Consider the following 14,117-nt stretch of genomic DNA (forward strand, 5'->3'; position numbering starts at 1 on the left):
CATCCGACGTTTTCGTTAAGTATTTATTGGATAACTAACTTTTAGATGATATCTTGTTCCTGAATGGGAGTAAAGTCTACATAAAATTGTACGATAATAGGTGTTTTATCAACTTAGTGCCTAGTTGTAATTGTATTGAATTTTTGTATACTCTTCCACTCGAGTTTAAAACCCAACAATACCAAAAATAACTCCGCTTACGTTTATAAAATACTGATTTGGAGTAAAGTCTACATAAAATTGTACGATAATAGGTGTTTTATCAACTTAGTGCCTAGTTATAATTGTATTGAATTTTTGTATACACTTGGGATGGTGTTGACTGGCTGATGTGCTGTGTTATGTTTACGCCAGGCGTAACGCTTTGAATTTAGACTAAAAAAACTCAATTTTTATTCCGCCACATGTCTGAAGAATCATTTACATGCTTTGTCGCAAACTCCATACGAGATTTAAAATGCATTTTTGTCAGTAATGGCTTCTTTCTTGCCACTCGCCCATACAAGCCAGCTTTGTGTAGGGACCGGGATATTGTCGACGTGTGAACATTGACTCCAGTCTCAGACGTGTAACTTTGCAAATCTTTCAAAGTCACTGTTGGCTTCACAGTTGCATCCCTAGTTTCCTGCTTGCCCGGCTGCTTAGTTTGGAAGGGGGGGGGCTGATCTGGGTAGTTACTGGGTAGTATGAAGCACATTCCACTTCTCATTGATGGACTTCAACGTAATCAAAGGGATAATCAGAGACTTTGAAACTTTCTTGTAACCTTCTCCTGATCTGTGCTTCTCTACCACTTTATCCCTGTCTTGTTTGGAAAGCTCCGTGGTCTTCATGGTTGTTTTGTCGTATCACTATATGAGTTGTAGCTTGAACAGATGCATTTACTCTGAAGTCAAGTTAAACCACTTTGATTAGATACGGACAGAGACCATTACACCAATTTTTGACCTTTCAAACTAATCTTTTGTACCTGAACCGTTGCGACTGCCTAAAACCGTCACTGTGTTCAGCCTGAAAACTACAATTCCTGAATATATAAATTAGTTGTTTACAACTAAGTCTGCTGTACTGAGTACCAGATATAGTAAGTTTTAATTAAACATTAATTAATAAATGTAAGTTAATGTTATGAATCAGAATATGTGTTTCCGTAGAAGAGCACATAAAATAATTGCTTTCTTCTGTATGTAGAAATATTCGTTATTCGGTAATATCATAACTTCTATTTAATCAGTATTTACTGAATGCGCCCATAACTTCTTAATGCTGCCGATTTTTAAAAGTAAACAAGTACAATGGGTAAAATATAACTTTAATACTTATTGGAGAGATAAATATAAAAGATCTACACCACACACACTTTAAAAAGTGATTAAATATAAAATTTTGTCTCAAAAAGTTTCAAAATAATACTCCAAATCAGTATCAAGCATGTTGGTGGCAACATCATGTTATGGGGATGCTTATCATCAGCAGGGACAGGGAAGGTTGTCAAGATTGAGGGGAAGATTGATGGTGCAAAGTACATGTGAATCCTAGAGAAAAACTTGCTTGAGTCAGATAAGAATCTAAAACTGGATCGAAAATTTACATTTCAGCAGGACAATAACCCGAAGGGCCAGGTTAAAGCCACACTGGAGTGGTTTTAAAAGAAGAAAGTGGATGTCCTGGAGTGGCCCAATCAAAGTCTTGACTTGAATCCAACAGAAAAATTATGGTGAGACTTGAAGATTGCAGTCCATCAACGATCCCCAACGAACTTGTCAGAATTGGAGCAATTTTGCCAGGAAGAATGGACAAACATTACACAATCTCATTGTGCAAAGCTGGTAGAGACCTATCCAAAAAGACTCACATCCGTAATTGCTGCCAAAAGTGCTTTCACCAAGTAATGAGTTCGGGGACTGAGTACTTATGCAATCAGCAAATTTCAATTCATATATTTTCTTTGCAGGTTTTACTGACATTCAACCTCCTTCACACATAACAGTCTTAAGTTTGATCATTAGTGTTTTGAATAAAAACAAGCTCATTAACAAATTGTTCACACTATTTGCATTTCATCAAAATGTGGCATTATTGGTAGGGAGTGAATGCTTTTGCAAGGCATTGTAGAAAGATTTTTAAAATATATACTTCGTTTTTTATGTTCGATTCTTGGCCGTTTTAGTAGTTGTGGTTTGTTTTTGTAGTTCTATACTGTTGTTCAGTTACTCTTGCTATTTTGTAAAGGATTATGTTTAATATTATACTAACCTAACTGAAGACAGTAGTTACGTTTGTTCATTGACAGAGAACTGACGCATCTGACGTAATTTCCGTTTCAGTGGACTTTTACATGCACTGATCACTGATTTAAGATTTGCTTTCCGATTATAACGTACACGTGAGAAAAAGCATGTTTGAAATGCATACTTACTCTGTAGCTAATAATGGTTGGAGACGGCTTGAATGGGTAATGAAGAAACACTTTAATATAAGTTTAACGTAACAGCAAATGTGCAACGTTTTGACAAGGTTTTGTCATCATTAGGTACCATCCAAGCCGTCTCCAACCATTATTAGTCTCAAGGTGGGTTCCTCGTCATCGAATTACTCTGTAGATGTTTCACAAAGCGCTATTACGCGAGAAAGAGGGCCAATAGACCTTCAGCACATCAGGAAAAACCAATAAGAAATGACCTAATCAGTGTTTAATTTTGGTCTGAGAACTTCAGTTAATGGACTACAACTGTCCGTTGAAAGGAAAGGAGACGAAATTTTGTCTTTCGTACTGAGGCCTTCTTTAGGTCTTGAACGGCATATAGGATAAACGGACAGATCCCAGATCCCAATGATTCAGGTAGAGTCACCATTAATTTTAAACAAGAGAGAATTCAACCAGCAACACACCCTGCCAAAAGGTTTTGCCCGGCTCTTTTAACCGAATTGCGGGATTGGCTGTCAAAACTCCACAAAGAAGGTGTTTGGGTGCCTCACAAACTCTCTGATTATCATCGTTTCCAACGTGTGAACGTTGCTTCATCTCTTCTGGCGCGTAATGCGCGTGAACCATTTTTGGACAGAATTGTCACCGGTGATGAAAAATGGATTCTCTATACGAATATTAAACACCAAAAACAATGGCCCAGTCCTAGACAAAAACCATATCCGACCCCAAAACCTATAAGAATGGAGACTATTTCATTTAATAAATGTTTTGCTTTGATATATAAGTTGTTCGGGTTTTTTTTTTTTGTCATCCAAAAAAAGGTGACATTAATTTCTTGACAACCTAATACTACTGTAAAAAGTACACGTTACCTAAGCCTTCATACTCACAGAATGATGATAGCCTGTTGTTGTTTGCTGAATTTCGCGTAAAGCTACTTGAGGATTATGTGCGCTAACCGTTCTTAATTTTGAAGTGATATACGAGAGAAAAGGCAGCTAGTCAACATCACCCACCGTCAGCTATTTAATAGAATAGAGTGATTTTGAAAGTTACTCTTATAACGCACCTATGGCTTCAAACTGCGGGTCGCGAACCACAGAACCTCGGATACACATTCTGGCACGCTAACCACTAACCGCGTTCGGCTCCAAGCATATTTTATCAACTTATTATAAAGTGACTGTATTTTTCACCCAGTTTTGAATGTCAAAAAGTTACTGCAGTTTTTGTTAATGTAGATAAATTGTATTACTAAGAAGTCATTCTTAAAAGTAGCAATTTTGCCTGTAAGGGTCGGCACAATCATGCTGTTCAAAACAAGGAATAGATCTTTTTAAACACAAAACTGCACAGTAGGCTATCTACGCTGTGACAACCGCAGAAATCGAACACTTGTATCTTACCATAGGTATAATATAGAAAACTCTGACCATCCCTTAATTGTTTTGAGTAGTGTATCATTTACAGTACAGTATGCACTTTGCTGATCATGGGCGAGGTATGACTTTTTGCAGGTCTCTGTGGATGACCCTGAGGTCCCAAGTTGACCCATGTTTCTTTGTTTTTTCAATGCAAGTAAATGCAAGAGACCCCCCCCCCCCGGAAATGCCAAATCCCCTATCTTTACGATCTGAGCGTATGAAAAATATATGCATCAGAAAGTGGTGTTACATATTATTCCCAATAGCGATCGAATTTCAGTAAGATCACATTACCTATAAAACGCTAACAATGTCAAAATGTAGTTCTTATACATGTTGTTCCACTGCGATTCTCTATTGGCTAAGATTTTACGTGTCTTGTTGATTTTCATACTCAAAATCATTTTAATTTAACATATTAAACCCTCTGTATAAACCTAATATGCTATGTCTTATTTCTTCAGAAGCTGGGTGTCTTGGTGCCATATTTTAATTATCCATGTCACACATTAAAAACTATTGTTTTGTGCTTTCTACAAACGCAAACAATAGCCCTAAAGATCAAGGAAAAGTGTTTTAAATATTTTTACTATAGAAAGCTAGTAAATAAGTGGAATTCTATTTGATGCTAGATGTCAGTATAACAGTCACAGCATTATAAAATCTAAAAGCTACAAGCTCAGTTTTCAGAAACATGATTATTGTCGGTTCTGATATTCTTACATCTCATGTTTCAGAATTCATTTAAACCTAACCACCCGATTTGAAAGGTATTTAAATAAATAAGGGCATTATATTGGCATTATTACTATATTGCCTCTTGGACATCTTTTGCACAAAAGACTGAATGGTGGCTTCTAACTTATGCGCATTATTGTGATTTTTTCGAACGAGGTTTACTGTATTAATTATTGCTTTTATAGTGTGACTTGGTTTACTATAACAACTAACCGCTTACTTTACTAGTATTGTTATAGAGGGACATGTTATAACATCATTTGTTGTTATGGTAATCCCTAAGTGAATATTTATGTTATATTATAACAGCATTTGTTGTTATGGTTATCCCTAAGTGAATATTTATGTTTATAACAACATTTGTTACTACGGTAAACCCTAAGTGAATATTTATATCACATGATAACAAAATTTCTTGCTATGATAACATGAAAATATTTATATTGAAGCTTAAAATAGTGAGAACCTTGTGTGAAGACCTGCGTGGTACAATGGCAGTAAAAATAGATAAGCAGTTTTATTCTTTAATATTAGTGAAAGTACACTGGCGTAAATAACATAAATATTCACTTAGGGATTACCATAACAACAAATGTTGTTATAATGTGGCATAAATATTCACTTAGAGTTTACCATAACAATAAATGTTACTATATCGTGACAGAAATATTCGCTTAAAGCTTGTTGTAGTAACAGATGTTGTTACAGTGTGACACGGATATTCATTTAGGGTTTACAATAGCAACAAATGTTGTTATAATGTGACATCCATATTAGAATTTACTACAACAGCTGTTGTTGTTATAGTGCAATAGAATTCTTTACGTCTTATCAACTTAAACAAGTACTTGAGCACTTTCGTGTTGTAATAATAAAAATGAAAAAGTTATTATAACAAAGAGCACTATGTGACTTACATGGTTTTCTTGGTAGATGTCTGCTCTGCAATAAGTTTCGAAGATGCGGCTGATCGCAGGGACACAATCAGTATGATTATATTTGCCTACAAATAAAATCTGATTTAAAATACAAATGAAGCTACGGCGAAGTTAAAAAACCCCAAAAAATAACAAATAGTAAAATAAACCACGGAAGATAAACACACAATTTTGATCTCTCAAACCAAAAAGAGTTTTTTAAATCTAGTTAGTACTCATATTTACTTCACTTTGTTTTAAAATGAAACTACTTATTTGATTGGATAAAACTAAAGTTTCGAGCATGGTATTTGTTGTGGAGTACAAGCAAATGTTTCATACAACAAGCAAGTAAATTAAATTACAGTACTGGTTGTAACTGTAAGGATAGATAGTCTCAGACACTCATTCAGTCTGAAGGACTGAAGAAAGTATTTTAATAAAACTCACACTAATTTCTTCTATACACCCAGATATAAAACTTTTTGGATAACATTACCAGGTAATGTAACTGAGATCTCAAGGTTGTTGAGAGCTGAAAATACATTATAAGCTCTCATAGTATGACACTTGATATCCACTATAAGCACATATATTTCACCTATAGATAAAAAAGTTAGAATGAAATGGTGACGATGTCACTACTTTCCGAACTCCATTGAATCTATCTTTCATACTTTTCATACCCTTCTGATGTATTTTATTTTTGAATCATCGAAGTTAATTACAATTTCAAAGAAAAACAGAGGAAGGTAAGATAATTAAAAATAGCTAAACTATTAAACCAAAAATAATGCTATTCATGATAAACATTGAGTGCTGAATAAACGCTGTTATTCAAAGCATGCTTGTTCTAAAAGAATCACTTTTATTTGAAGAGAAGATAAATAGTTTGTAATGCACTGAAAACAGAAAGATGCAGAGAAAATATGATACGATATCTATTCACATAAGTGTCAACATATTGAGCCTTTGTGTCCAGTAAAATATCGGTGTGCACAGTATTGTATTTATAGTATCTACCGTTCTGAGTACAGGTTGTTTGCCGATTACAGTTAAAAGGCCAGGAAGCTTTGCAACCACTCGATTTGTTGTATATATATATATGATTAATACATTTAATATTTGTTAAAACGCTCAGTTTAATTATTTTATGTTCCCGGTTTTCTATAAATATATAGATTTGCTAATGTTAAGCATAAAAGCAGCTACATTTAGAAAGGTTACATACCAATATGACAACACCTGCTGGACCAGCGAAACTCCATACCATCCCTTTCTTCCTCTCAAGCCAACAGCTATCAAGGAATAAAACGAGGAATATTGAAATCATTCTTGAGTTATTTCAACTCGAGCTATATATTAACTTGGGAGTCAATAATGAAACAAGTACTTTAAATACAATGATTTGAACTTACTTCTGTTCCGTTCCAAATCCCGATGGATACACAATAGAGGAAGTTAAGACAATCACGAAAGGAACACCTAAGAGAGATTAATTTTCAAATTGTTAGTGTACAATAGTCACAGAAAGCTCCTGAAATTCGGCTTTATCATTCCTGTAAATCAGAATTAAGTAAAGTTATGAGCCATGATATGACTAAATTTGTTTGTACGTTTAGAGAAATATGACTAGACTTAAATAATTTATCTGCCCTTTCTTGTTTCTACATGTGAAGTTAAAAAAAAACAAACTGGAAAGACATTATCAATAACATTTTTCGTTTAATAACACTTGTTGAATGTTATTGGAATTGGATTAATGTGTCTTTTATTTTAAACCAATCATTCAACTTCTCAGGTATTTATTTTTGTTATATATTTAAGTAAAGTCAATTTCAGACAAAACCCAATGAGAAATCTCATAATCCTTATCCCTTAGCCAAGTAATTAGCGAGACATGATATGAACCCAAGGGTCCCAAGTTCGCGTCCCGTTGCCGCATAATTTCACACTACACTTTGGGGGCTATGGGTGCATTATAAGACTGAGTGGTCAAATCTCATTATTCGATTAGAGTAGCACAAGAATTGACGGTGGGTACTGTTGACTAGCTGCCTTCCTTCTAGTTCATCAGTTCAAACTTAGGGACAGCTATTGCAGACAACCCTTGTAAAGCTTTACGCGAATTTTAAAAACAAAGGAACAAACTCTCGTATTTTTTCTCCTCGGCTCAGAATAACTGATAGTTTAATAAGTACAATAGCCTATTAAAATTAGCGTAGAAGATATGAACAAAATGCTTCATTTATACGTTCAGTTAAAATTGAAAATAACAGAAATTATGAAGTTCAAAACCCATTACTAGAGTGACAATTTTTGTGCCATTTTAACATACTGTAGACACATCAGAAAATGCTCAATCAGAATCCATAATCTATAAATTTTTAACCTTTCAGTGGCACAGCTGTATGTCTGCGGAACTTACAACGCTATCGATTTCGCAACGGTTTCGATATCCGTGGTGGGCAGAGCATACAACAAACAATTTTAAATTTGTATTTAAATCTCAACTTCGCCGAGAAATTTTTAGAAGTAAGAATGTATTTTTATGATGTGAAACAGGAAAATAATTAACAGTACTAAGATGAAACAATATTTAGCAGTTATCCATCTAGAATTTGTAAACGGACGGATGTTTCAGTTAGCTGTGTCACCACTGTTAATATTGATCGAATCTTCCGACGGACTGTGTGCTGATATTTCCAAATATTTTAGAGTCAGTTGACCACCATTATTTAAATTAATTATGAGGTTAATTGGCGAGCGTTATGGACGGATGAGAAAGAATAAAAAAAAAACACGTTTAGGTGAGAGGGATAAGTATGATTTACGAGATTGTCATCTACATGCTAGCAATGACGTCATGTGTCATAATACGACAGTATATTACCAAGCTTATAAATACGATCATAGAAGCGATACCCACATGGTGTTGTGCACAAGCCATGGAGCGTGGTTATTAACAGAATAAAAGGTAGCAGCAGTCAATAAGAATCAGTCAATCATAAAGACAAAATTAGGTTTGTAATTATGAAACATATTATATTTTTAATAAACTACTTGCCATAGCCAAACGCATAGAACCAATGAATTCGAAGCCGGTCGACTCGAGTAAACACTACAACGATCATTTGGTACAAGTGGAATCCTTCTAGCAACATCCAGGAAAAAGCTGCAAGGATCGAATAATGCAAGATTCCAGCGATTATTCCACATAAAGCCTAAAATACAAAACATTAAATATACCAGACTGAAGAATACAGCTCATCTTACTGGTTAGTCATTAGTGAGTTTATAATAATATTCAATTAAGAACATTATTTTAGTGTTTTCTTTATAAAGTAATATGTTCAGAATGAAGCTACAAAGGTGGAAAATGTGCATTAGATGAAACGTTCAGTGGAAATATACAAGCTATAAAATACATCTCAATAGAAATATAGAAAATAAAATATATATCTCAAAACAAATACAGAAAATAAAAAAATACATCTCAATAGAAATATAGAAAATAAAATATATATCTCAAAACAAATACAGAAAATAAAAAATACATCTCAATAGAAATATAGAAAATCAAGAACTTACATTCAAATGACATTTCGTTCCTTTTTTTGGGACGTAATTAACCACATATTGCATATATTTTATTTACAGACATATTGTTTTCTCTATAGAAAATCAACAAAATAATAATACAGATATTGCTTTCAGGTACCTTACCTTCACGTACCTTACTTTCTGGTACCTTACTTTCAGGTACCTTACTTTCAAGTACCTTACTTTCAAGTACCTTACTTTCAGGTACCTTACTTTCATGTACCTTACCTTCACGTACCTTACTTTCAGGTACCTTACTTTCAAGTACCTTACTTTCAAGTACCTTACTTTCAGGTACTTTACTTTCATGTACCTTACCTTCACGTACCTTACTTTCTGGTACCTTACCTTCACGTACCTTACTTTCAGGTACCTTACTTTCAAGTACCTTACTTCCAGGTACCTTACTTTCATGTACCTTACCTTCACGTACCTTACTTTCATGTACCTTACCTTCACGTACCTTACTTTCTGGTACCTTACCTTCACGTACCTTACTTTCAGGTACCTTACTTTCAAGTACCTTACTTTCATGTACCTTACTTTCAGGTACCTTACTTTCAAGTACCTTACTTTCTTCTTATCATTATTTTTTGTGTGAAATACTACAACTGACAATCAACACAAGTTTTACATTAGACTCAACTTTTGTACAAAACAACTATAAATAGCAAATAAAACGTGTATTACTTATACACTTATTCTTTTATAACTTTCTCTATTAAAACCTGTAAATAACACATTTTTTTACTCAAATATACCTCTATTCTGTTATTGTTTTTTCAGGCCAACAAGAGCTTTTGTTACTTACAGGCACTTCCGTTCTGTCTAACCCTACCACGACAAAGAAATGTGTCACCAGCAATGAAGCACTGACGTTACATGTAATGGTGCTACGTCGACAGCGGAGAGGTCTGAAACGAATGGAGCAAAAATGAATATCTACCTTCTCTCTAGTTTATCAGTTCAAAATTAGAGATGACTAGTGCAGATACTCCTTGTGTAGCTTTGCGCAATATTCAAAACCAACCAAACCTTTTATTTTTATCATTCCGCCTTAGAATAATGATTAGTTACCTAAATTGTGGAAGAAACACACATGTATTTGTATAAACAAAAAAATGTAAAGAGGGCTTTAGAGGTACTTTAGTTATACCTCTAAAATTAAAATACACGAAAAAAAGATTTTCTATGCAGAAATTATACGTTAGCTGTCTAGTTCTATCAGTTGTATATAATTACATACTAGTTCTATCAGTTGTATATAATTACATGCTAGTTCTATCAGTTGTATATAATTATATACTAGTTCTATCAGCTGTATATAATTACATACTAGTTCTATCAGTTGTATATAATTACATACTAGTTCTATCAGCTGTATATAATTACATGCAATGTAAGTGTCGTTTTCATATTTTAGCTTCACTAACGACTGTCATGAAAATATTAGATACTGTAGGATCGTACGAGCTGATTAGCAGATCGGCAAGTATATTAAATGAATAGTCCACGAAGTGACAGTTTAAAATAGTGACTTTTTTGCTTACAAATCAGCTGTATGATGAGTACTGCAAAAATAGTCATTGCCGGTGAAAAATTGTCGTCCACAAGTTTAGTCTATAGCGGTTATAATAAAATTAAAAATACATTAAAATGACATCAACGTTATTATGCTAATCTTCATATAGCGTCATCTTATCTAATTTTCCTATCTCTAACCGGTTTCATCAAGTTTTTTTCTGGTCCCACATCCTAGAAATTTCAAAAAGCCTGGCACTGGACTGAACTATCAAAGACGTTCTTTTGTCGCTTTAGGTAGATCGTCTGAATGGTCAAGATAATCATTTGGTTTGTTTTTGTTAGCACAAAGCTACACAGTAGGTTATTTGGGCTCTACCTACTAAGGGTATCAAATAGCAAATATAAAAGATGTGGATAAAAAAACTTCTGTATTTCCAAAGCAGTTTGTAACGTATCTAGTCCGTGATCTTTCAGTGTATCCTGGAGGGTAATGAATCGACTAATTATTTCTTTAAATTTCGGCACGTTCTTGTATTATTCTTCAAGTTATAACAAAGTAATACCAAGCTTTTTAGCCTTTTAAAGTTTCGGTATCTCTTTCTTTTATAGCTTTATAACACATTTGATCTCTAAATAATACTTTCGCAATGGACAATGCAAAATAGAATATGTGTTGGTGTACAATAGATTCAAAGTTCAAGAGCTTTTGAAACTATTTTGTACGTAACGATAAATCACATTTACGTGCTCACTAAGAGTAAATGAATGCACTCATTTTTATCGACACACACTCCTTAAGTCATATGAGTTTTGTATTTTTACCTTAATAATTTCTCTGTTACGGATAATACGTACGATACATTATCAGCGTTAGTCTCAGCGCACATTGATATAATTTTTTTATAAGTTTTCTGAGATTGGTGTAGTATTTCAGTAACTGATCTCAAGTTGAGAGTTGATAGATTATTTTTATCTTAAAGAACCAAGTAACTATTTTTGCTAAATATTATCATTTCAAACGTAAGATACAAATAAGACCAAAAACATGCAACATTTTGTTAATAATGAAACCTTTTCCTTCATTTCTACCTCCTTGGTGGATCAGCAATAAGCATTGGAGCTTAGAACGCTAAAATTCAGGGCTCGATTTCCATGGTTGGTACAGTGCAGGTAGTCTATTTTGCAGCTTTGCGCTTGAAGCGAAACAAACAAATAAACAACTCCTTTACTCTTTGAAATACTTGAAGAATAAAATAATTAACAGGTAATAAAATCTGAATTTGTATTATAGCTTTATAATGACGGTAACACATGATTCTTTAACCTTACCTTGGCCATAATAACATAATTATGTTTTTACCAGAAATGTGATATATATTAACGTACGTTTTAACTAACAGCACGTGGTTAGCATATGTGAAACAAGCTAAAAACATGACTATACAGTACGTATAGTTTTGATCTTTTCAGGAATTACTCTACATACTGTAAATATGTCTTACCTAAATAAAACGAGGAAAGCGATGGTCAATCCTAAAGCAACTATTGATGACACACAGCATACTAGTGACAATATCCGTAGAGGTTTGTTGTGTTTCTTGAGGGTCTGTAAATTATTATTCATATGACAAAAGCAGAGAAACTAATAAACAACAACATAAAATGTTTATACTCCAATTCTACTAAAGTTGATCAAAGTTGACACTTTATAATGTGTCTGAATACCGTACTATAACACAGTATTTACGTCGTTCCTGTTATCTTACTACTTTTTTCTGAAATGTTCTAAAGTGCAATGTGCTTTCTTACTGTATAATATAAGGTATTAGATACATCAACACACGTGGTTATACATTATTACACGACTACACAAAATATGTCTGTTTCAAGAGGAGTTAAATGATAAAAAAACAAACGGTTTCACCAGGTTTTTAATATTCATTGAAAACGTGAATAAAGAAAGATACTTACAACTCCAGAAAAATCCATTAATACAGCAAAGTTTGTGAGATGAGAGCATGCGCAGTAAGTAGAAGTTGTGGTGGTCCACATCAAACGACAACCTGAGGTGTCCCATTCTGGATACTTTTCACTGAGAAAATATCACAATCAACATAAAATGTTAATTTGTATACAGTTTACTTTATTCTATACGATTATACTGCAGCAAAAAATACATAAATGAATTTAGGCCTCGCTTCAAGGACAGAAAGGAGAGAAGAACAGTCGTATCACTCTATAATATTATACCAATAACAAAACCACTACTTGCTGCTTAGGTTATAAGTGCATCGCATTTTTTTTAGTTTTTGTTGTTGCTATTATAGAATATTTAGAATCAATTTTTTTATTCTTATTTTTTACGTTAATGTAAGAATTACCAATCCCTAAAATATTTAAACATTTTTGATGCACTACAATCTTGAACACTGTTGATATGTTTATTTTTGGTGTTTGAGTGTAAATACAAATTTAAACTTTTCCTAAGTAATTGGAGTATCCTCTCTTCTCTCCGAGAGAGGCTTGTTTGAAATAAATTTCAGTTAAAGTTCACTTTTGTCTTATCTTATTTGGAACTTTAACTAAAACAAAACATAACTGCCAACTGGCACAGTTGAATTTTGTAGATAAATTAATAAAAATATTTTTTCTAGTAGCTTAAAGACATTGTTTTATTGTTGAGTTGAGTTTTTTGAAAATATTTCGTAGAACAGATTTGATAAACATTTACAAAGAATAATTAATACTTTTCAAAAGATAAGAAAATAAACACTCATCACTTACGCAAGATTTGTTATATTCTTTGTAGAAAATGTCAACATGTTCTAACTACCGTAACTACGTTTCGTACTTTTAATGCAACAGGGAAGAAAATTCAGGCCATTTATGTATACTTAAAAGACTTAAATATTTTGACTCTTCACATCCTTCAAAATATGTGTATGATACTATTAAACCTATCGTCGATTCTTCTAGAATCTTGGCAGTTACCGAAGAATATCTTTTAATATAAGACGTAGAAAAAACATTCGCTTTAATTTAATAATTTACCTGACCTAAAAAAGAAATATATATATATATATGTAACCTTAACGCTCAAAATTGTGTTCACAGGTAGTTGGGGAACTTCTTAGATTCAAAATAGTGAAAGAAACGATCCCTTCTCCTTCATCACGAAACACACTGCAAGCAGGAAACGACCAGAGACAAAAAGAATGTCGAATATGATGACAAAGACGGCGTGTGTTTTTTTAAGTAATTACAGTATTCATAAATACATCTCGGGCTCTGTCAACACACTGTACATAGTCTCATTTCTTTTTTTTTCTCATAGAATGAAAATAATGTAGATCATTTACAGTAAAATAAAATAGTTCTGTGGATGTTAACACGTGCGACTAATAAAAACAAACAAATATTAGGCGAACCATTGCCAAAACAGAGTGCTAAAGGTGCAACTCAGGATATCCACATCAGTTA

At 33.3% G+C, this 14,117-nt stretch overlaps 1 protein-coding gene across 1 annotated transcript in view; it reads right to left on the bottom strand.

Moving 5' to 3' along the window:
• Positions 1-14,117, bottom strand: part of LOC111085126 (adhesion G protein-coupled receptor L2-like) — a 48,965-nt gene that overhangs the window by 16,006 nt on the left and 18,842 nt on the right. The window contains exons 9-15 of the mRNA XM_022382389.1: positions 12,609-12,729; positions 12,140-12,243; positions 9,925-10,027; positions 8,578-8,734; positions 6,929-6,995; positions 6,742-6,808; positions 5,511-5,596 (exon numbers count right to left, since the gene is read on the bottom strand). Coding sequence (XP_022238097.1) covers positions 5,511-5,596; positions 6,742-6,808; positions 6,929-6,995; positions 8,578-8,734; positions 9,925-10,027; positions 12,140-12,243; positions 12,609-12,729 — 705 coding nt within the window. The remainder of the gene's footprint in view (positions 1-5,510; positions 5,597-6,741; positions 6,809-6,928; positions 6,996-8,577; positions 8,735-9,924; positions 10,028-12,139; positions 12,244-12,608; positions 12,730-14,117) is intronic.

Source organism: Limulus polyphemus, unplaced genomic scaffold, assembly GCF_000517525.1.
Source record: "Limulus polyphemus unplaced genomic scaffold, Limulus_polyphemus-2.1.2 Scaffold246, whole genome shotgun sequence".
Taxonomy (NCBI): Eukaryota; Metazoa; Arthropoda; class Merostomata; order Xiphosura; family Limulidae; genus Limulus; species Limulus polyphemus.